The following is a 23,349-nucleotide window of genomic DNA, read 5'->3' as shown; positions in this document are numbered from 1 at the left end:
TGCCTCGCCCCACCGGGTAACCGGGGGCAAACGTCCATCTCCCACAACAGGGAGAAAGGTATTTTAGCTGTCAGGCCAAAGTCTGCACAAACTGTCATTTTACTTCTCCTGTTTATTTGTTATTTTCACTTATTGACATTATTGCTACCAGATTTCAGCACTTCTTTGTAACGCCGGCTGGTCCTTTCATCCCAGGATCATGACGCGGTAGCTGCGGTCAGGAGGACACTGCCTGCCAGCAGCACGGCAACATTTGCTGTTATTGCAGCTATGGATAAAAATAAAAACTGAATGCTACAAGCCAGTAGATACAGAAACGATTAATCAGAAGTGAGCTGCTGTGTTTCACTAGCAGCAAACGCAAGCTTGATGCACGGGTACTCGTATAACCCCATGTGGGAGGAGGGCAGCCACAAGTTTCTTGATGGAGATTGTATCAAATTAAAGACCACGGGGCAGATGACATCTCTCAAGCAGTGACAGTACTGGCTGTGGAAAGCCAACAAGCTCAGTGAATGTGCACATTTGCCTTTGTTCTTTTCTCTGCCAACAGGTAGTTCCCTCCAAGTGTCTCCAGCCTTCTTTATCATCCGGTCACTTTGGAGATTCCCCATTTTCTTCTGCTGGAAGGCGGAGGACCTTGCCCATGACAAAAGTCATATTCTGGACTGCAGATTGTCTCCCTCTGTCCACAGCCCGTCCATCCTCTGTGCACTTACCTCTTCTGGCAGCAAAGCTCAGAAGAAACCAGTTCCCCCAGCTAGAGTTGGATGGGATAAGCAGGGATGTAGGAGTCTGAATGTAACCAGCCAGGAGGCCAAAGAGGATTCTCACTAGACAAGATTTTTGATACTGCCTTCCAAGACACAGAAAATCTGCAAGTCAGAAACCCAGTATCCATCTAACAGCACCTGGGAATCCTCCAGCCCAGGGTGCTTCAACATCAGCAGTGATGGCAGAGAAGCTCCAGTTTTGGACTTATCTTGCAAACTATGCTGACACTGTATTGCTGGCTTCTGCCCCGAATTCCACCCCATCCACATGGGCAGGGGCAGCTTCCAGACCCACTCCACTCCCCTGACAAGTAGGTGCTGTTAGCACTTGCCTTGCAAAAAGGCAGGAAGAGGTATTCAAATATGAGCACAGCATGTTATCCAAATAGCAGCTGATCTGAAGAAAAGGTGTTAGGGCAGAGGTGGCCTGGAAGTTGCCATTTGGACCGTGCTAGTCCAAGCCTTGTGTCTGACATAAAATAAGAAGGGGAATGACAGCAGTCACGAGTAGGTATTGGCTTATCTTATTACCTGCCCCAGAGCACTCTGGTGTTTGCATCCCTTCAAGGGACGCAATATATTCACTCCCCAGCCATTCTGCATATGTCCTCCTCTCTTTTACTGGCATGATCTCAACAGCAGAATCCTTAAAGATTAAGTCTTTTCCTTGAAAAGCTGAAGAATCAAACATTTTGAATCCATTCCCATTGCTGCTCTTTCCAAAGTAGACCTGAAAAAAATGCAAAATTTTCAGGTAATTTATTCAGTAATTCAGCCACATTCCTCTTGTACAACATTAAAGACTATAGGAACTGCTTTGTACATCAGAAGTCCATACACAATTGCAGACTCTTTCTTATACATTTGCTTTTAGACACTGCTAGGTACAGAATTCTGCAATTAGCAATTATAAAAATGGCATTTGTGGTTTTGGTTTCTTCAGTTATCAACTGGAAAGAGCTGTGTTTTTAAAACATACTTCTGACTAACTACTGTTGTGTAATATAGGGTTTGGCTACACAGGAGTTACAGGAATGACTGAAGCCTAGCACGGAGAAACTCAGTATGGCTTTTAAACCAGTTAACTTCAGTTCTGACAGGAACCTAGCTGTGGCAGCCAGGCATGGTCTGCCTAGATCGTTTACCATGCACATGGCTGCAGCATAAATAGACCCAGGAATGTTCTGTTGCATTCCTAAAAAAAAGGAAAAGCATTAGCATGTACTCTGCTTCTTGTAGACTTTGAAGTCTTGCAGTTTGGAAAAACACCTTAAGCTCTAGGAAAACTACTACTGAAACCAGTGGCTGGGCAAAACGTTGAAACCCCTTGTGCATCAGGGTGGTTTTACTAGGAGAATTACATGGGTTGTATTGTACCTTCTCCATCCCACTCCAACAACAGGGCTCTGCACACCGCACATGCTGCCAGCCCATGATGCAGGGCTCATAATACGGCAGGAAGGTCCTGTTGTCTTTATCCTTGGTCTGTGTTAGACCGTATGTAACCCCACCCCAGAATAAATGGATTTTTAATACCTGGGCTTTGTCCAGTAGTCCATATAGAGCAAAAACACTGGTATCTGGGTGAACCATAATGGCCTGAGCTGGCACCTGAGCCAGGTGACACTCAGCAAACTGGGTGACTTCAGCACGGGCACCATTTGGACACAGTAACTGGAAATCACTGGACTTCAAGTTTTGCGCCCAACTATCAGTGTTTTTACCTGAAAAAAAAACCTGTTTGTTGTCACTTACTGAATGCTTTAGAGCAAAAAAGTTTCAACCCCCACCCCCCCGAATTATAATAAAGAGATACATAAAACCAAGTACCATCTGTGTTCTCAAACACTGTTGAATGCTTCACAAAGGCCACATCCCCGGAGTCCTGTGCCAGGCACCTTTAGGAAATGAGAGATAAATATTCAGTTCAAAGCATCTTTATGTGAACCACATTTTTTTCTTATAACAGAGAGGTTTATAATTAATTTTTTTTTACATACATTCCTGCAAACAAACGCACTGGACCCTAAGTAAGTAAAAACAGAGTAATTAAGCATCTTGAAAGGAGAGAAAGCCAACATTTTTGCAAAGTATTAAAAAATATTCTGAATTTTTAAAGAGGGGAATATAGTAATAATTTTGATTAAAAACAGTGTGAGAAACAACAGAAAAGGCCAATATTAGATGAGCAAAGAAACAGAAGATATATTAGGTGATATTCAGTGCAGTATTCCCCATCTGTCAAGTCACTTTCACTCCATTTTACAACATGCACGAAGTATATGTCATTAAGAATTTTTTGAATAAAATAATTTGGGTGCCTAACCCAAGGGTTCATCAGATTCTGCATACGCACATGTGTGCACACTCTGCATATACCCTTTTTTTTTTTTTCTCTTTCCTTTCCAAGTCAGAATGACCTTGGTGCTCAAACAGTGCTTTTACAGCCCCGTACACTGCAGATACCCAGCTAATCTAACGGCAGTTTCTATGGGCACTGTTCCAGAACTACATTCCGTTTCCTCTAACCTTCTGAAGCGGCAGCAGCCCAACATGCTAAGGACGCCTAAAATCTCCTCTTCTATAAGTGGTATCCCATTATAGAGAGTTTCAGGGTAAAGCTGCAGAACACCACACCGTTACCAGCATTTGCTACTTCCCATGTTAGATTGCATCGTGTGCTGGACAACACCCCAACAGGCATCACAGACTGTTAGGAGATGATTGCTGGGCCTGAAATACGAAGTCAGCAAATGGAAGACATGCATGGCACTTGCTTCAGACACCAATACACGAGTAAAATCAACCTCAAATCAGTGAGCTGGGTGAGCCAGCAAAAAGATCCAACTTTCCACGTGTTTCGGCTAGTGTGTGCTGACAGAGGATCTGCAGGTAATAAGAGTTTAGTGGTGGTACCTTGTTGTTTATTCTACAAGTGGTTTCAAGAACCATTTTCTAGAACGAGATCGTTAAATCCACCAAGCAAAAAGATGTAAAGCTGTAACTGAGCATGGTTTATGTAGTGCACAATGTGAGGGGGAAATTACTACTGCTAACAGTTACCAAAAATATATGTATTTCAGTTGTACCTGGTTTAACATGAGCAGTTATAACCAGAGGTCTTATGACGTGCCTGACACTTGTCGGGCAGAGAACGGAGAACTCAGTAGGTGCTGTTCAGTGCATTCCCCATCAGAAAAGGCTGTTCCCAACGGATTCTTCAGTACCCTGCAGAGTCCAATTTGCCCCAGGCAGTGGGATATACATAAACTGAATGACCTGTCAGGCTTCTAGTCAGATTAGTCTGAAGATATCTAGAAGGAATCTGGAAATCTGAGGCTGAATTTTAAGCTCATGCCAGTCACCTTCTATAACTCATGCTGCTTTCAGAGAGGATCACCTGAGCATCACAGCCACACCTATCCCTCCCTTCTAAAAGATTGTGACTCTGCATTTTTGACCCAAAACCTAAACTTTTAAATACGTAAAACTTTCCACTCAATGAATTAAAACATATCTATTATATTAAAATGAAGTTTGGGCTCTATGGGCATTATAAAATGCACAACTTTAGAATGTGAGCAAGGCTCAGAGCCTGTAACAGCACTTACTACTAATTTATTTGGTGCCTGGTAGCTAGCCCTGTTAATCTGTGAAGTACAGCAGAGGATCTGGAGTTTGCCTGCAAGGCACGCACCACAACAGAGTAGCTGGACACAACTAAATAGATTTGCAAAAATCAGTTATTGAAGTCCAGCACTTCGGTATTTACCAGGCAGCTGCTGTCGAAGTTTTTTCCCTGAAGGAAGAAACCTGCTTGCTGCCAGCTGTTACATGCACCACTACCTCCAGAGATGGCCAGGAAAAGGAAGTGTTTCTTCCACCTAAGAGTTTCACAGTCTTTGAGTATGGCCCTGTATGTAGATGTCCACTCTTCCTTTTTTTCCTTCTTCTTTTATTTTCCCCCTGTACCTTTAACACATCTTGTTTTGAAGAGGATCTGATACCTGAACGTTGGCCGTAGGTATTTGTGCTGTTCAGAAACCTACCTTCAAATACAGCCACCGATGAGTAAGGGTAGTGAAGATCCACTCCTGGCTCCCCATCACTTGCCTGCCATGGACTTACAGCAGCCACATTCTGGCTACTATTTGCCTGCTTCCCTGCTAAAGCCTGACCATTCAGAGGGGCAGACTGTCTGTCACATTAGATTAAAGCAAGACTGGAGACTGATGACAATCCAACTTGGTCCTCACTAGGTGGGCGCCTATTGCTCTGTGAACAGACGTACAGATTTGGCTGTTGGTCACCTGGATGGCTGCAGGCCAGGACGCTGGCAAAAGGTTTTGACAAGACCTGATGTAATGCCTTACGACATACCTGTACTGCTGAAGGCATCTGGGGACATGTCCCACTTAATTTATAGCACATGCTATCTAACTGTAGCAATAAACAGTTTTTGCTGACTGGGATGGAAAATTGTTCCTCTTTGCATTCTGACAAGCTGACAGACTAAATAGCAATAATATGTATTAATTACCTGAAGGCTCCACTGTAGCTGTAATAACGTTCTTGGCTACTTGCACTGCATTTATTGTTTCCACTGTCATCTCCAATACATAGTTGACAGAGTTTTGATGGGTAGTGGTCCTGCTTAGCTGAAGGCACACAGCTGGCAGAGAAAAACTCACTCACAGCTGGGGAAAGATAGACAAACCAGTACACAGAGTGAAAAGCTTGAGCGCTGTACAAGAAAGGTAGTTAACGCTGTCATGAAGTTATAACCAATGCAGGTTCCAGTAGAACACTAGAAGCATGAGTTACAGCTGCCTTACACTGGAATTCACAAACTACAACTTTTCAAATATTTTCAAAGCACTAATTAGCTGATTATTACTCTGTAATAAACCAAATAGCTTTCTGGCAGATAGGAAATAGACAAACAAAATTCAAATCTGGAGTCCTATGGTCATGGATCCTTTGCTCGTTGTGCTACGCTGCTCCATTACGAAATACAGTTTGAAAATAAATGCGATAGAATTCAGGACAGGGATACATCATTTACTTTGGCAGTCTGCGACACTGCAGGAGGCCAAGACTGCCATTGAGATGGATCTCGACAGGCTGGAGAAACAGGCTGACAGGAACCTCAAAGTTCAACAACAGCAAATGCAGAATCCTGCTTTTAGGATGGAGTAAGACCGTGAAAGGCTGGGGGCTGGCAGGCTGAAAACCAGCTCTGTAAAAAAAGGACCTGGGCATCCTGATGGACATCAAGTTGACCAAGAGTCAACAGTGTGCTTTTGTGCCAATGAAGGCCAATGGCGTACTGGGTCATGTCAGTGAAGCAGTCAGGGGAAGTGATGATTCTCCTCTGACATCTGTGCCAAGTTTCGAGCTCCCAGCAGTAGAAAGACATTGACATTCTAGAGCAAGTGCAGTGGAAGGAAAGTAGGATGCTCAGAGGGCTGGAGCATGACTCTGCACTTCGCGGGCTGAGAGCTGGGTTTGGTCAGTCTGGAGATAAGACAATTAACAATGTATCACTGTCTTCATTTACATAGCAGTTTCTTCCAGAAGACAGAATCAGATGCTTCTCAGAGACGGCAGAGCAAAAGGGTGAGAAGCAACAGACGAAAGTTACAAGAAAGAAAATTCTGATTAGACAGAGGAAAAAAAATTTCTTTATACCAAGGATGGTCAAACACTGGGACAGGAGTCCAGAGAGACCGTGTATGATCTCCATCCTAAGAGTTACTCAGAACCTGCCTGGACATGGCCCTGGACAATCTGATTTAACTGGACCTGCTTTGAGCAAATGGTTGGACTTGGTGACCTCCAAAGGTTGCTTCCAACCTAAATTAGCTAATGATTTTATGATAAAGGAAAAGAATACTTTTGTGTTAGATGTAACATCCTCAGTATGACCCCTCCATTGTTCTACTCTGGTGGCAAACTTAAAATTTCAAATCATTACATTAAAAACAAAACACCCCTTCACAAACAGATAAGCTTAATATAGAGCTATGAAATACCAAAATTACTTTCCTAATGAAAGTTCATCATTAGACTGTTACCGTATTTTTGATATGCAGTACTGCTGTCTCACCTTGAGGAATATCACTGCAGGCTCTGGTCTTAATAATGCCCCTCTTAATTAGAATACCAATGGGGATATTCCATCCAGCATTTCTCCCCAGTCCTGTGTGGCAGGACTTCTTTCCTTTCAGGTCATTGATGGTGAATGCATTGGACAGATTTCTCTTCACTAATGCCACAGCATAGTATGCATTGCTGTTGTCATCAGCTTGCAGGAAAAAAACAAAACAAAACAAAACAAAACAACCCACGTTACAGCTCCCCTTAAGCGTTCCCACTACTTAATGATCACCTACAGATCTGTTACACTTATCTGGTGCCAACTTCAGTTGCACCAACAATCGGCTAGTCAGGAAATGCAAACGTACACATAGTTACTCTTCACTTCTACTACTTCACAATGTTGCATTCACTTATAGCCTGTATATCAGTACCACTATGCACTTGAACTGAATAATCTAGAGACAAACATGAAAGTGTTCTTGTTAACACCAGCTCTTATAAATACAACCCTCTGAAAAACAACATTTGGATCATTAGTTACTTAGCAAAACTTCTTTAAGAAGTTATTTTTATGTGAAAACCTCAAACTTGTATTAAAATTTCCATTAGTTTTGCAGCATATTGAAATTCTGCCTTAGCACAGTGGACAATTCTTCTTTTCATCCGTGACTCCGAAGCAGCCACAATGACAGGAATAATTTGTTTCTAACTAGAATCTACTGTGTAACTTCTGTATTTTTACTTCTGTTAAAAATACTTTTATTTTGTGAATACTTATTTTTTCCATAATAATATTTTTTTCCAGAATTGAAAAGACAAATAAAGAGGTACGAGACTCAGAACTACCAGAGACTCAACCTGGTCCTGCAGCAGAACAGATAGAAGTTGCCACAAACTCACCGTAGGAGCCTGTCCCATACTTACTCCCTCCTGTATCCATGATGTGAGGATAATAATTCACATTTCCTTTGAAAACAGCTTTCCCAGCAGGGCTAGGGAACAGACGCTGTGCTTTTAGAGCTTTTCTCAAATAACATGGAAAAATAAGGTCCATATTTATGTTTCCTGACCTTACCAGAGTAACCTTCTCCAGCAGCTGGTACAAGGCCATATGTCTTCCCAGCTGTATAAATATCAGCTCCACCCAGAACTACAGCATCACTTTCCTTTTTCTGAAAAATAAAAATTAGGGGTTTTAGGGGAAAAAACCAACAGATATCTTCACTGCTACAATGATGACACCTCTAGCATCACACCTGTCACACATCAAATGGCAAGCCTGACAGCACAAGAACAATGTACTGCTAAAGACAACCCCCAAAACCTGTAAAGCATCATCAGTGAAATGGGGACAGAAGATTTCACATATACAGGCTTGAGCTAGATGGGCAACAATGCCCTCATCACAACTGAAGGTCATCAGGGCTCAGGCCCATCCATACCATATGAGCTACAGACCACCTCCTTGAAATCCAGTATTCCTACCGGTCACGTAAGTGTCCGTATCTCTGATCCTGCCTACTCCGCAGAGAGCAGCTTGTGCTAATTTGCTTAATTACACAAGGATTGTAGCAGCCTACCTGGATCAGCTCCATGCACTGCTCCTTTGTCTTGGCTGAAACACACTGAATTGCTGGTTTCAAATTCTTTTCCCTAAAGGCAGTGGCCATTTCACCACATTTCCAAATCTCCTCAGTGGATACAACACACCAGTTCAGGCTTTCTGGCAATGCTGCAGAAAATTGGAAAGCAAATACTACAGCTCACTTTCGTTGTAACAGACAGTGAGGGACACACGTTGCCCACTGTCATATATGTGCCACACGTTATTAGAAATGTTTACTTCTGTGTTTCTATCCATCTCTCCATCTCAGATTTATACCTGATTAGGAACCACAGAGCTCTCCAGATTAGTGGTATGTCCACACTCCAAACTATCCACAGCAAAGGAGATCCTCCCATGATTGCTGACCATTAAGCGCAGGCATAAGGTGTTAGTTGAGTGCAGCAAAAAACCACCCTGAACACGTTTCCTCATCCCTGGCAGGCACTGAGAAATACCCAGATGAGACAAGTCCAGGAGGTGAGGGGCTCTGCAACAGCACAGAGTGTGTCTGGGAGCCCAGTTGCAAAGATTATCAATTCTTAAGGTAGGAATTCTTACAGGCTGTGTTTCTGACTTGGCCAGAATGCACATCAAGTAATTTTTACGGTCTTCTGATAGCACAAAAGACCATAACACTTCAATAAAGAGCAACTGAGGGTTTCTTCAGCTTCTGGAGGAAATTCTCTGCTAGGAACACATTCATCCATTCTTCATAGACTCCCTGAGGATTTACACAGTAAGACATTACTATTTCCTCTTGTTAGCAGGTAAGAAATGGAGCACCAGGTAGCAGTAGCAGCTTAGCAGCTTAATGTTTCTCACATACCAGAAAGAGTAGAAAATGCCTGCATCTTTGTCCTGGTTCCAGCTGGGACAGAGTTTATTTTCTTCCTAGTAGCTGGTACAGTGCTGTGGGTTTGGGTTTAGTGTGGGATTAGAGTTGATAACTGATGGTTTAGTTGTTGCTAAGTAGGGCTTACTCCAAGTCAAGGACTTTCCAGTTTCCCATGCTCTGCCAACAAGGAAGGTGCACAAGAAGCCGGGAGGGAGCAGAGCCAGGACAGCTGACCTGAACTAGCCAGGGGGATATTCCATACCATAGAACGTTATGCTCAGTATATAAACTGGGGAGAGCTGGCCAGGAGGGGCTGATTGCTGCCGAGATACTGGCTGGGCATCAGTCAGCAGGTGAGCAATTGTACTGTGCATCATTTGTCTGTCTTGGGTTTTATTTCTCTCTCTCTCTGTTGTCTCCCTTTTCATTGCTATTATGATGATATTTTATTTTATTTCAATTATTAAACTGTTCTTATCTCAGCCCAGGGGTTTTACCTTTTTCCCGGGGATGGCAGGGTGGGGTGGGTGTGTGGGCAAGCGGCTGCATGGTACTTAGTTGTCGGCTGGGGTTAAACCACGATGATCTCTTAACACAGAGCCAATTTGCACAGGAAAGTATTCTGCAATGTGATACCGTTTCTAGGTCAAAAAGTGATTTCTAAGTCAAAAAGTGACCTTTCTCCATGCCCAAAGATTAGACTGGCACCTTGCCATAACCCTCCAAGAGTCAGAACAAAACAAAACGGAATAAAGGTGGCCTCTGTTATCAGCTATCTTTGTTCTTGGTTATGAATAGGAATCTAAAGGCAACTTACTGTTGGGGTTGCAGCTCAGAGCTTGCATGGCATGAAGATACTCATCACCTAGCCATGCCTGGTAATTCTGAGCTGTGATTGCAACGAGCTCTGTGGTGGAGTCTCTGAACAGAAGGTTCTGGGCACGGTAGGCTGCAGAGTCAAACATCTGAAACTTGGTGCCTACCTCATTAAATCTTTGCTGTAATGTTAAACAAAGGAAAAAAAATCACCTGTCACACCTCCTGCTGCCTGGGATGTGTGACATCCCATACCCCTTCAAACCCCACAGAGCTGAAGATGCCCAGATATCCTGTCTTCACAATTCAGCCAGATGGGTGGGAGAGCCCCCTCTAAAATGCAACACTGAAAAAATGGTGCCCTACTTGTCCCTGGTTCAGGAGGTGGAAGACAACCGTTCCGTCTGTATCAGGCCGCACAACCACGGCACGAGCAGGGATTCGGGCCAGGTGGCAGGTTCTCCACTGCATCACATCAGCTGTGTTGCCGTTGCGGCACAGAAGCTCAAAGTCCTGGGAGCGAAGCCACTGAGCCCATGAAGAAAGACTTCTTCCTGAAATCAGACAGAACATGCTTATGGAACAGAGATCAGGTGGGGCTGGGGCTTCTGGGTCCATGTCTGCTCTAAGCATCACATGCAGAGCAGAACACACATCTCCTGAGCATCTCTGAACTGTTGTTCTTGACTGCCCAATATATCCCATGCATCTACATGGTCCTTTAGTCTGGTATCTCTGATAAGACAAACAGCTTAAGACTTGTGACACGGCACTGAACTGTACTGGGGTCTGCAGCAGTATCAAGAGCACCCCTAAGTCTAGGATGACATGCAACATTTTGGGGTTTTTTTCCCTGCAAATGATGGTCAGACAAGCCCATGATATTAATGTTACGCTCAAGGTAGATTTCACAAAGTGCCAGATAGGGCAGGTCACATCTTGTTGACTTGCTGCTAGTCTCTACTGAAATCCCTGGGTAGGCAGCAGCAATGTAACAGCCCAGGTCTGTATAAAATTAATAGTTTAGCGCTGTTCAAGCTCCTTAAAATTCCACTCCTAACCTTTTCTGAAACTATCGAGCATTAAAAAAAAAAAAAAAAAAAAAATCACCACATGGACTGCTCTATCTCCTGGTACATACATCTGTGGGTACATCTGTTCTCACTATTGGAACATTTTTTGCCGATTCCTCGATTCACACTAAATGACTTAACATCACGCTGTCATTCCAGACACCGTACTTCAGACCTTGCAGCTCTGACTACTCAACAAACTTCTGGATTACTCACCGTCTGTATTTTCAGGCACTGTGCTGTGCTTCACGAAAGCGACTTGTCCTGCTCCTTCAGCCAAACACCTAATAAACGTGAATCCAACCACAAAGATGCATTACAAAGCACAGCTCCCTGCACTGGGCACTGCTGGCTGACAGCCAGGGGGCTTCATGCTACGTCCCCTCAGCCAGGGACGCTGACCTATTTCCTTGTGCTGAGAGTTTTGCTCAAGGCAGAGACGAGTGGCTGTTGGAGCATGAATTAAACTATCACTGTCATTTGGTGAACATCGACAACACGTTCAATGCTGCCTGGACAAACACCACAACCTTTTTCCAGGAGAGTTCTCAGTCTAAGGCAGTCACATAATCCTTTGGGGAATACAGAGAGAGGAGGCATCTGTCTCACACAAGCGAATTCTGCCCTTGCTTGGTTAGTGCTGTTACTCAGGGACTGGGCGCTGCCACGCAGCACACAGGCAGGAGGAAGGAAAATAAGGAAAAGATTGGCGTGCAAAAACAGAGGGCAGAGGAACTCACTAATTCAGTGCAATGGAGGTGGGATGACTGAAATTACTGAGCAGGGTGGCAATTCAGCTCTCAGACTCCAAGGGTCATCAGGTTTTACTGGGAAAGATACAGCCTGCTAAAACAAATACCCAGACTTGTGTCAACAGCTGCTGCACAAAGCAAACAGCAATGGGATTTCCCTACCCAGTGTAAGTGCTAAATACCCATTTGGTTTTAATACTTCGGTATTAATGCCTGAAATACTGGGTTTAGAAGCACGGTCATCCTAAAACAATAGCAAATTTTCTAACAGCATCAGCTGGAAGCTCTCTGGCTTCAGTTTCCTGTCGGTTCAGTTTCCAGGCCTGGGCATGACGGCTATGGATAGAGCACAGCAATAAATAAAAACCAACAAAGATTATTTTTACCTGAAAGCCCCACTGTAGCCATAGTATCGTTCTTGGGAATTTTGTTCACATTTGTTCTGCCCAGCCAAATCCCCTTTGCAGAGCTGACAGAGGGATTTGGGATACTTCATGCCATTTGCTCCGGGAATACAGCTTGCATTGAAATAGTCGCTTACAGCTAAATGTGAAATTAGAATGAGAAATTTTTAGCAACTAACAAACAAGATTCTACAATCTCTTACAGCTAAATGTGAAATTAGAATGAGAAATTTTTAGCAACTAATAAACAAGATTCTACAATCTCATTTTAACACATCTACACAGTACATCTCTAAAACCATTTAGAAGGGATAAGTCATTTTGTTCTTAAAAGATGGTTTTCAAGTCTTTAAAAACCCCAACTCTGCAGGCTTCATCAGAACTAAGTTAGGTCCATTCCATCTTACAAAGAGCATCAAAGCCAAGGAACAAGACAGCAGCCAGGACCACACATTTCTGCCACACACGAGGTCCCAAGACCGTATGGTCTGCATTGCGGCAGAACAGATCTCTCACCTTTTGGAAGGTCACATCCCATCGCCGCCAGTCGTCCACTGTCAATTAGATAACCCACTGGCACATCCCAGCCTGCAGTTCTGTTGATGCCTGTGTGACATGAACTGACTCCCTTCAAGCTGTTGATGGTGATGTTGGAATTCTTCCTCACCACTGCCACGGCATAATAGGAAGTTCCAATCTCTGCAGCGTAGGAAGAGAGAGAAGCAGCAAAGTAGCCTCGCAGCAGCATTGCAGGGAGATACACTGATCTGCAGCCTCTTGTGGCTCCCTACCCACAGAGAAGTCACGCTGTTCGCATCATCAGTGAGAACCTGCTGACTGTGAATGTTCTCCATTACCTTTTCAGTGGGAGAAGCCTTATTCAAAGGCCACAGGCAACCTGCTCCAACTTTGAAGGTAATTGTGCTTTGAAAGGGAGGTGGGATCAAAAGACATCCCAGGAGTTCTTCCCAAGAAAAAAAAATTCTTCTAACATTTCAAATATATTTGGATTGAATTTAAACTGATATAATAGTAAAAAAAATATTCTCCAGTTGTCTACTAATTTGATGTCAATTTGGACACAGTACAGCAAGTTGATGTCACTGGAGCATCAGAGCTGATTTCATTCTCTTTGGTTTACCATTTGATATAACTCAGTCAAGAGTTTAGAGTCTGAAGTGTGACCATAAGGTCATTCAATCTGACTTACTTGAGATCAGAAATGACTAAATTTCACTCACTTTTCTCTGATTTAAGCTCATAACCTGACTAATGGAGATAGGCAGTCTCTGGCTCATGAGGCCCACTTGGTTTTGAGAAGCTGAAGTACAGTTCCCTCACCAGGGTCATGATGTGGTTAACGGTGGTGGAGTGGGCTGCTACAGATGGTCCAAGTCCCTGTGGACTGAGCCCAGCAGGTACCTCTGAGGACGCCTTGGCCAGATCACACTAAGACCCAGTTGCAAACCAAATCCAGCTCCATCTCACAACAGCGTGGTGGGACACCCCTGCCTGCAGACTGCTTCCACAGCTGTTCCTTCTTTGGGTCTCTGAAAGTTAGGGGGGACATCTTCCAGCTCTGACCTACACAAACGTGATACTGAGCCCTTCGGATGACAAGTCACCACTGCATTTATTGCCTCTGTCTTGAAAGAAACTCAAAGCTTAGGGACACCCAGGTAAGGAGCGGAATCTATCACCTCCTTTCTTCCAGCAGGTAATCATAAGCACTATTAAAAGGATAACTAATTATTCTAAATGATGGGATTGAGAGATAAACCTAACAACTATTTATGCTTTGCAATTTGTTAATATATCTGCAAAGTATGGAATAGAGAAGGCAATAAGCAACGAGAGAGTAACAAACAAAACAAAAAAACACCAAAAAAACACCAAACAAAAAAACAACGCAACACACACATCACAGGAACAGCTATTTTGACCCAAGTTTTTCAGGACAGACTCTGCCTTAGACTTGCATCTCCTGTTCCCCCCACATTCTGTTACAGGCAGGAACATCCAAGAGGGAACCTGACCATTACTTACTGTTAAGAGTTTTCAAGAGGACCACCCCAAAATAAAATGGACACGGTAAAAATGCACAAGAGAAAGCTTGTATTAAGTAATCTAAAAGTTATTTAGTCAGAATATACCTTGATCATATACTTCCCCAACCACAGGTTTCAGACCATGCTCCTTTCCAGCCTGGTAAATCAAACGGCCATCCAGTGTCACCGCATCTGCCAAACCATCCTGTGCAGGCAGAAGGGCAGAATACACGCCGAAGCTTAATTATCACTATTTCTCAACAGCCAAAGGCAGAGTACCCATGAATTTAGGAGAAGAGGCCCCTTAATCTGCATTTGTGAGTCATCTTTTCTTAAAAAAGTTTTTAAGGCCACCCACATTTCTGAAGAACAATTACCAAGAGGAATTCTAGAACTTCAAAACCACCTTCCTTCAGAAACAATGTAGAAACCAGCCCTGGACCACGATGGCCTCACTAGTCTTCGTGGTCCATGGATCCTGCAGCTCTGTGATGAGTCCTAAAGTGCATCAATTTGGAATTTCAAATTGCTATAGCTAGTGCCCCAAATCTTGAAGATTTAAATAAAGTATATTTTTGAGGTCACAGACAGATGGTTTGACGTTATGTCTTCTGGGGCTGCAGAATCTGAATGCCAAAGCGTACTCAAAAGCAACCTTGAGGCATAACTGGCTTGTACCTCAGCAGACAAACAGCCAAACGTTTGGGGCGAGGGGGAGCAGGTGGCAGTGCATCTCAAAGAAGGAGGAAAGCACCTAAAAAGACTGTCCAAAGCAGGGGAATACAAATATGGGGCATCCACTTCTGGGAAGGTGTCCAACACACCACCAGATCTTTTCAGCTGACTAACAGCAAGCTGGCTGGAATCCTGTCGCTCTGGGTAGCACAGGATGGGGCTTCCCACAGCAGCAGGGACTAGAGAACCGCTACACAGCGCCTCGGATCAGCTGAACCTGGCTCTCACTGTGTACTGAGCCTAGCGCAAGCCAGGAAAGGGCATCTCGCTCAGAGACAAGATACTGCTGAGAAAATAATCAGCAGCTTGACATTTTATATTTCTAAGCTGATTCCAAGATTCTTATCAGTTTCTTAACCGCTGGTTTGGCACTGGAGGGGGTGATTCAATTTACCGATCCCTTGGCAGTTTGCTGAGCATGGCTGGGGCAGGGCTAGGACTATGCTGCCTGGTACACCACAGTAATTTCCCACAGGCTGAGCCACGTGAAAAATCTGAACATTTTTTAAGGGACCATGTGCGAGCACAGGTAATACATTGATGTTGACACCTAAATCAGATTTGAAGTTGCCACATCATTCGAAGCACTTCACTTAGTTGGCTCAATGGAAAAAAAAGTCGATATCCATTAATTAGCTGAAAAAATAAATGCCTTGAGAGTTGCTTCTCATGAATAATAACAGAACAAGACACAAAAATGCCTACCGTTGTACTTCAATTGAAGTAGTTTACAGGCTGCAGACCCCTCCTTTAAATGCATACAACAGTGTGGGTATTGGGGTTTTTTTTGTTGCGAGCATTTCCAGTACATTTAGCAAAAGCATGGCATTATTCCACATATGATTTTTTTGTAAGTATATCTGTGATGGTAATACCATGTTAATTATTTTCAGAGGGACTTAATTCCTGTGTGTCACCACGTTTGAGAATTACCTAAAGAAGTGTTTACAGACCGGCTGATAGCTCTGGCCACATTAAATATTGTCAGGTTCCCCAGCTTAATATTTAGACATTTCTCAATTTTTAAACACCTTCAAAGAAAAAGTTATTTTGCTTTATCCGCGTGCTAACACGTTCACAGGACTAAGTCCAAGTTACGTGGCGTTATCTCTGCCCCCTCGGCCACTGCGCCCCGCTCCCTTTTTGGCCTCAGAGAGCAGAGTTCGGTGCGGATGCAGAGTCAGGCGTTCCACGCAGTCCCAGGCAGAGGAGGCCAGCCTAGCACCGAGTAGATTATTAGCACAAGAAAAAGAGAGGTCTCAAGGACAGAGCCTCATCCGGAGCCCTGCAACCAAGACTCATTTGTATCAGAAAGCTACTTACGCTATCCACCTGCAGGTTCCCGAGTGCAGCTGACCAAGTTCGACAGGAATCCAAGGTTCCAGATAAGTGCCTGCTGCCCGCAGGGGCGTACACACGCAGTTCTGCGCGCACTGCATTTCAGAAGCGGACACTCATCAGCCCTTTTAATAACCTGCTCTGCAGGCTCCTCTGTGGAACGCAGCAGTCAGCCAAGCAGTTGTAGGAAAAGCTGGCATTAGAAAGTATTTTCTGTCTAATCCTGAGGCAAGATCCACCTTTGTTTCAATACCTGCTCCTAACACTCCTCAGTACAGTCTTGATTCCCTTGCTCAAGGACAGTATTTATCAAGAGGCAATGAGGTGGGTTTAGTAGTCGGACAACCCTTCTGCTTCTGTTGACAAAAAAAAATTACAAGATACGAATTTCTGAAATTTGTTCCTTTTTTCTGGCCACACAAGCCCCTGCCTCGTCTCCCTGCAAACTGCTCTGCCAGGCCCTGTGTCCTGGCTCTGAACCTCTTGTCCCTGACAAGCTGCATCTCCCACACAAAACCCTGATTTTTGAGCACATCTACATAGGATATGCACAGAATATTTTTATTAACGCAGCAGAAGTCTTCCCTTTCACTCACACTCTGCCACTGAAGATGACCGTGACCACCTACCTCCGCATTCCCTCCAGTATCGACTTGTTGCCTCCTAAGGAGGGAATTATTTTCCACACAGCATTTTGCAAAGCCACATGTTTACAGCCTGTAAAACCCTCCCCAGAGCCGTGCTTCTTTTGGAAGCTCAGCACGCTCAGGACAGCTGAATTGCTACAGCTGGGTTTGCGTGCCCTTTGCTCACTACTTGCTGCTTTGTGTCTCTCTTGTACTCTGGTATTGGGAGATTTAATTTGGCTTTACACTCATCTCATCTGTATATACAGCAATTTCCATGGTGGGACACCGAAATGGGAGTTTGATCCAGAGTTTATTGAAATACAATCTACTTATAGGCTCAGCAGCACAGCTTTAACTACTGTCTGCATCTTATAGCTCCATCCCTTCTTAAATATCTGCTAAATAAATCTGACAGTTCCCAACTCAAAGATTAGCATTTGGGAGGAAATATTTAAGACCTTTGCTGTGTTCCTAATAACTGGCCATATGTGACTAGCTGAACGGACAACACAGGGCTATTCTGACATTCAGGTTCACATGTATAATTTTATATCTTTTAAAAAAATAAAATACATATGCTTTTGTTTTTCAGAGATATGCATGCAGGGAAGCACATGGTCAGCTGCCTGGATCATCAGATACTGATGGCAGAGCTGTGGACATCACCACTGGATTATTATTTGGCACATGGAGCAATTAAATCGACGACACTGCTCACTCACCTTGATCATCTGGGTGCAGTTGGCAGCTGACACCCCTGCTGTGCACTCCAGACGGGGAAGGATGCCAGCCCCACCAAAGGCCTTACTCATGTCATTACACTTGGAAAGTTCTTGCTCAGAGACTGTGCACCACCGGATACGTTCCAGGCTGAGTGCTGCAAACACCAAGAGAAAGTATTCTAAAACACATCAGTGCCTTTGTAACAGAGCTTACCATTTAAAGGTTCCCAAAGAGCCAATCTTTCATTCCATTCCTCCTCCCAAACCAGAAAGAAATCAGGGCTCTTTCAACACTGAATCCTTAGAGACTGCTCCCACTTTCATTTAGATTAACATGAATATTGAAGTCGTCTGGACTGGAAACCGGACAGGCTCAGCTCAGATACCGAAATGCGATGGCATTTGTTTCTGACATAAGAAACACGGGTACCGTGGAATAGGTCAGGCGTACAGACTGTTCTTAAAACCTTGCAGAATACATCATTCTTTTCTCAAGTCCAAAGCATTTAAAATTATTATTTAAAATGACACGCTACAAAACCAAAGCCACTGTCCAAAGACAACTCTGTCTCAAGCATTGCCAGTTAGTACCTGGAGTCCTGCCCCAGCCCTTTCTGGTCTGAATAAAAAAAAAAGCAATCTTAGGTGCTCAAAAGCCTTGCCACTAGGCTTGGTACAAAAAATAGGAAAATAAACTCGTCCCTTCAAAACACTCTTTCGTAAGAGGCTGTTTCCACAGTGACTAAAAGGGGAGGGCAACTCCATGAATGAAAAGACTCAGGTTTAGTAGTGGAGATCCCGTCAACCAGTGGAGGAGGGTGTCTTTCCACAGGCCCAAACACCACCCTTACAAAGTGCCAAAGCTACACACACTTTGTTGCTTCTGTAAGGACATGGTGCAGCTGTACATAAAATACATATGCAAGTATGGTTTATGCTCATAAACAAGCACAGATCATTTTTGTCAGCATACTTACACTCCATAGCTTTTCTACAATGTCAATTTTTAAGTTGGAGTCTGCCGTTAAATCATTTCTCATGGTGATCTAAAAACTCTAACCGGCCCTCTCCTTCCCCACCACTGTCACGCAGTTGATACCATATCCAACTTCACAAGCTAAAATCCCTCCACTAGTGCTCAGCAGTAGCCACGCACAATTTTTGACTCAGCGGCTGTAGACTAAACAAGGTTGTTGATGCCATAAAGCTTGTTTTGCAGCCGATACTGAAGCAGAGGGTTTGGCTTGCGGTTCCAGGGCAGCTCAGAGCCAACGCCACCGCTGTGAACAAACACAAAGTCAGACTTGGAAAGCTCAGAGGAAGTTTTCATGGGAGCAAGTGCTAGTAGAGGGAGAAACAACCGCCCATCTCTGAGATGCAGGAATTCTGCGAACCAAGATGGTTAGAGGAAAGGCACAACAGGGTTGTAAGAAGGCACCTCACAGAAACTTAACATCTACCTTATCTACCTGGGTTAGTTCTTCACCATTACTTTCTTGGGGCAGAAGGAAGAAGCTAGGTTTTCATTGATAAAGGCTTTTATTTCTCCTAAACACAAGCATATAGAAATTAAGACTCAGCATTTCAGTATATATGTGCCATTCTTCAGCCTCAGCATTTTTGTGTTACGATATAAACACACAGGAGATAATGCATGAATTGTATAAAGAAATCATTAGCCATATACACCTGAAACATGCAACAAAGCTCATCTGGCTCCATACAGCCAAAAGAGTGAAACAGCATGAATCTGTTGCTTTTATCCTCACTCATCTAAGAGGTAATTAATTTGCCCCCTTCCAAACTGCTGATCGCTTGGTTGTTCCAGGAAAGCCAGATCCTGGGCAACTGCCTTCCTTGCAAGTTAACCCATTTGAAGCGGGCTTGAGCACAAACCAGATCTGCAGTGAGCCTCTCTTTCCGTTGCCAACTAAGTGTATCTTAAAACAGCAGGTCAGTTTCCAAATCCACGCTTATTCAAAATGTTGGCCCTCCTGTGTATCTGTAGACATACATAAAGCATGAAGTGGCAGGAGCTGGCAATTTGCATTTATTTGACATAACACTCAAGGTCCTAAAGACACACGTAACTATCACTGGCAAACTTCCAATTAACTCCTTTGCTGAAAGTAACACTATTACATTGTGTAACATCAAATGGCCATTAATACAGCTATTAATACACTATCAAGAGCTTTCAACAGAAACAACGGTTAAAAAAAAACAACCAAAAACCAAACTAAGATCCATTTCCTTTTGAAGAACTGCAGAGTGCTTCAGAAACAGCATCTACATCTCCACCGAAATTAAAAGCATTCGTCATTAGAATTCAGGAATTACAGAAAGCCAACATGCCACACAGAGCATGATAAAAAGAATAAGGCAATTACTTCTATTTTTACAAAGTAAGTATCGTAGAACTGTTCACACTTGTGAGAAATAGACACCATCGAACCAAAAGAAACTGATTCGGGTGCTGAGGAAATACAACATTTGACACCAATGAGTCAGGACGTACATGGTGTTCAATACAGGTTTTTCTACTCCTTTTGTATTTTTTTCCTATTCTTCTATTTCTTTTCCTGGCCATATGAGAATGGTTCTGAAATGGTTCTAGTTGCCCTCTGCTCTCACATCATAGAAGTCAACCGCAAGTACACCATACCACAGCAGAAGTTTTTGGAAGGCACTTACCAGCATGAAAGAAAAGAAAATAGAAGACATTTCTAGAGCTCTTCATGATGAAAATGTTGGGATTTGTGCTTTTTCCAGCCTTCAGAATCCCCAGAGATCAAGGTTTCTGCAAGTGTGTTCTCCCCAGCCTGCTCTTCGGTGAAAATTGGCAGCATTCAATTGCAGGTGCACTTTGTTCAACAATTTATCTTACCTACCTTGGCACACATCAGCTCATAATGACTACAGGGGGAAAAAAGCCTACCTCTTCACACCGCCTCTACACTTGCAAAAAAAAAAAAATGAGACCAGGACATTGCAAAATATCTGAGGCACCAATGAGGTTGCTGCTGCTTTGGCACCACCTACATACTCAGATAAACAGCTGCACCCTGGCTCACAGGGGTAAGGCAGGGCTGGGTAAAGAAACCCTCACTTTGAGTTCTCTGTATTCCCTACGTGTTAAGGCTAAGGAAGCAAAAGTAGCTTCAGGCTAAGCACTTTATCTGACAGAGCTGACGGTCACTTCTTTTTGCCACATCCTCAGCATCATCGTGAATTTCATAAAGCCCTAACACGAAACCCAGGCTTTTACACAGTGAAGCCTGTACGCTCTACCAGTGTGTGCCAAATGCACATCTCCTGAAATTTAATAGCAAACGCTATGAAATAGCTGAAGTAGGTTCAATTTTTTAAGAGTTTTAGAGAAGGTCCAGGAAGGCTTCTCTCTCCCAGAAAGAGTAAAAACTCTGTTCACAATAGCTCTGTTAAACGCTGCTGTGACTTTTAGAGTAGCTTTCACAGAGCAACACTCATTTGTGCTGCCCTTCTCTTTGTTTCTCATTAGTCAATGAACTGCAGCTGCCTGTAGCACTTTGTTTAGACAAAAGCCATTTAACACTGCTTTGCTCTGGGTCAGCACCCAGCTACCAGAAAAAGAACAGCTGTGTACCACCACAGAACCCCATGCACGTCTTTACCATCCTCTACGGAGAGCATGCACGGACAGCACAGCTGTATGCATTCTTCAGTCTTTATACACCCGGCAGTGGTGCACGGATGCTTTCCTAAGTTACTTAGCTACTTGACTGCAATTTGGCAAGGCTGCTAGCTGTAACACCTACTAGCACCCGTAAGACAATGGCTGAGTCAGGTAATCGCTATTTCAAGTTTAGAACTTAAAAAAAAAAAAAAAAAAAGGCTCCTCCAGACCTTCCTCTTAAAACCTTATGGCTGAACTGTGATTCTTGGCTGCCTAGACCATCTGGAATTCAGTCATTCCTTTGTTGTCTGAAGTGATGAAGAATGACCTGACACCACTGAAGTCCTTCCAAATTTCTGGAAGGATCCATTATTCTGATCCTTTCTGTGCCCTTCCCACCGGCCAGATTAACCTCTCAAGCCCTCTGATGCTTGCAGCAATGCTTATGTACATATATAGGTAATAAGGCTGATGCACAGTCCTAGCACCAGTTCTGAAGACTGCAAGGCAAAATAATAAGAGATTAATTTGGCACCACACCACTCCTGGGGTTCTTCTGATCCTCTATGGGAAAGGTTCAGAAGGTAGGGGAGCAGCCTTGTACGGGAAGCCTGTTCTGAACAAAACCCCCTCTAAACCACCACACCAGCACAGTTCATGATAATTTAGCTAATTTTCCTATTTTATTCCTAACTCTACGAATAACTATATTTTAAGGAGATACTGAATTTCTTAACCTAATTTTCAGCACAATTTAGCAAAAATGCCTGCAAAGAAAATGTATTAATGTAACTTAAAATAATAGAGAGAAGCAAATACTTCATCAAACATGCTTGTGTGTAGCATCTACAAAAAGTTGGGTTAGCAGGCTGGGAAAAAAACCCATGGTGCCTTCACTGAGCCAGGAAAAGTAGGGTAGTAACACATCAGTATGGCACTATCTAGATTTTCTAATTATTCTAGTTGTTAAATTGGAAGCCTTAAGAGAAGTACAGTTATTGTAAAATACATCTTTAAAATAGAGAAAGTAAAGTTTAACCAAGAATCAAAGACACAGCAGGAACTGATACTGGAAAAATGAGATCCAGAGAAACACTAATTAACACAAAATCTTAAAAATTACCAGATAAAACAAGTCAACTAGGAGCATCAGGGCTGTCAGAATCAACTTCTCTGCCAGGGCTCAAGGGCAACATCTGAAACAAGCAAAACAAAAAGTGCAAAGAAGATATGCCAGAGTCCTTTGGGTTTTCTTGATACAAGACTTGTTTTCACTCTAGCATGACAACCATGCAAGGTAAGTCCTGCAGACTTCAGTGTAGGATTTGGTGACACCTGGCTAGTACACAACAAATGCCTGGCAGAAAAGTTCTGTGAAAGTTATTCAGTCACTCCAATATATGAAAGAGTGATTCCTCACATATCTATTCAGCTGAACCACATCTCTTTCCGATGGGTTAAAAAAAAAAAAGCGGCAAAAAAAGTGTATACAATATAGAGTTCTCAGGTGTTATTGCTGTTTGCAGATTCAATAGCTGAGATTTAGATTTATATTTTTTTAGTTATTCTGTCTTAAGATGCCTTACTATACACTTCAGATAATCAGTCACTTTCAAAGAGGCAAACTGTAGTACACTTTTAGCTCCTTCAAAAATTCATGACATTACTTGTCAAAAGTTGCATCAATCTTCTACACCTTGCACTTCCACAGACAGGAGTCTCAGAAAGACAGCACATCTACTTCATAAATCTAGAAAACCAAAAATTATTTTAGGCCATACACGAGCAGCTTACACTTACTGTAAGTCTTATAAATATTCCACACAACACCAGTAACATTTGTGTCCCAAGTTCAAACCTG

General features: G+C 43.3%; 1 protein-coding gene across 4 annotated transcripts; it reads right to left on the bottom strand.

The window, feature by feature from the left end:
* Positions 1 to 94: 94 nt before the first annotated feature.
* Positions 95 to 23,343, bottom strand: MELTF (melanotransferrin). 4 transcript variants are annotated; one of them, XM_080410114.1, is made up of 16 exons: positions 20,528 to 23,343; positions 17,834 to 17,988; positions 14,515 to 14,614; positions 12,878 to 13,060; positions 12,344 to 12,500; positions 11,422 to 11,489; positions 10,499 to 10,686; positions 10,134 to 10,314; positions 8,456 to 8,607; positions 7,951 to 8,047; positions 6,883 to 7,080; positions 5,314 to 5,470; positions 2,604 to 2,671; positions 2,310 to 2,497; positions 1,305 to 1,503; positions 95 to 760 (listed from the first exon to the last, which is right to left on the bottom strand). In XM_080410114.1, exons 1-16 carry the CDS (start codon positions 20,571 to 20,573, stop codon positions 738 to 740), a joined length of 2,160 nt encoding a protein of 719 aa, XP_080266240.1. In that variant the 5' UTR covers positions 20,574 to 23,343; the 3' UTR covers positions 95 to 737. The 4 variants fall into 4 exon arrangements, with proteins under 4 accessions (XP_080266240.1, XP_080266239.1, XP_080266238.1 ...); XM_080410113.1 differs by having other exon boundaries at positions 95 to 268; XM_080410112.1 differs by having other exon boundaries at positions 95 to 1,503.
* Between the last annotated feature and the right edge of the window lie 6 nt (positions 23,344 to 23,349).

The sequence above is a fragment of the Falco punctatus genome (assembly GCF_963210335.1).
Source record: "Falco punctatus genome assembly, chromosome: 13".
Taxonomy (NCBI): Eukaryota; Metazoa; Chordata; class Aves; order Falconiformes; family Falconidae; genus Falco; species Falco punctatus.
This window is presented reverse-complemented; position numbering and strand designations above follow the sequence as displayed.

Bases quoted from the DNA above. Each gene is read 5' to 3' on its own strand.
- MELTF (XM_080410111.1), bottom strand. From the start codon at position 20,573: ATGAAGAGCTCTAGAAATGTCTTCTATTTTCTTTTCTTTCATGCTG. The intron at 10,687-11,421 runs GTGAGTAATCCA...GTCTGATTTCAG, and splicing joins AGTGCCTGAAAATACAGACG to GAAGAAGTCTTTCTTCATGG. The intron at 5,471-6,882 runs GTGAGACAGCAG...ATCTTTCCCCAG, and splicing joins CTGCAGTGATATTCCTCAAG to CTGTGAGTGAGTTTTTCTCT.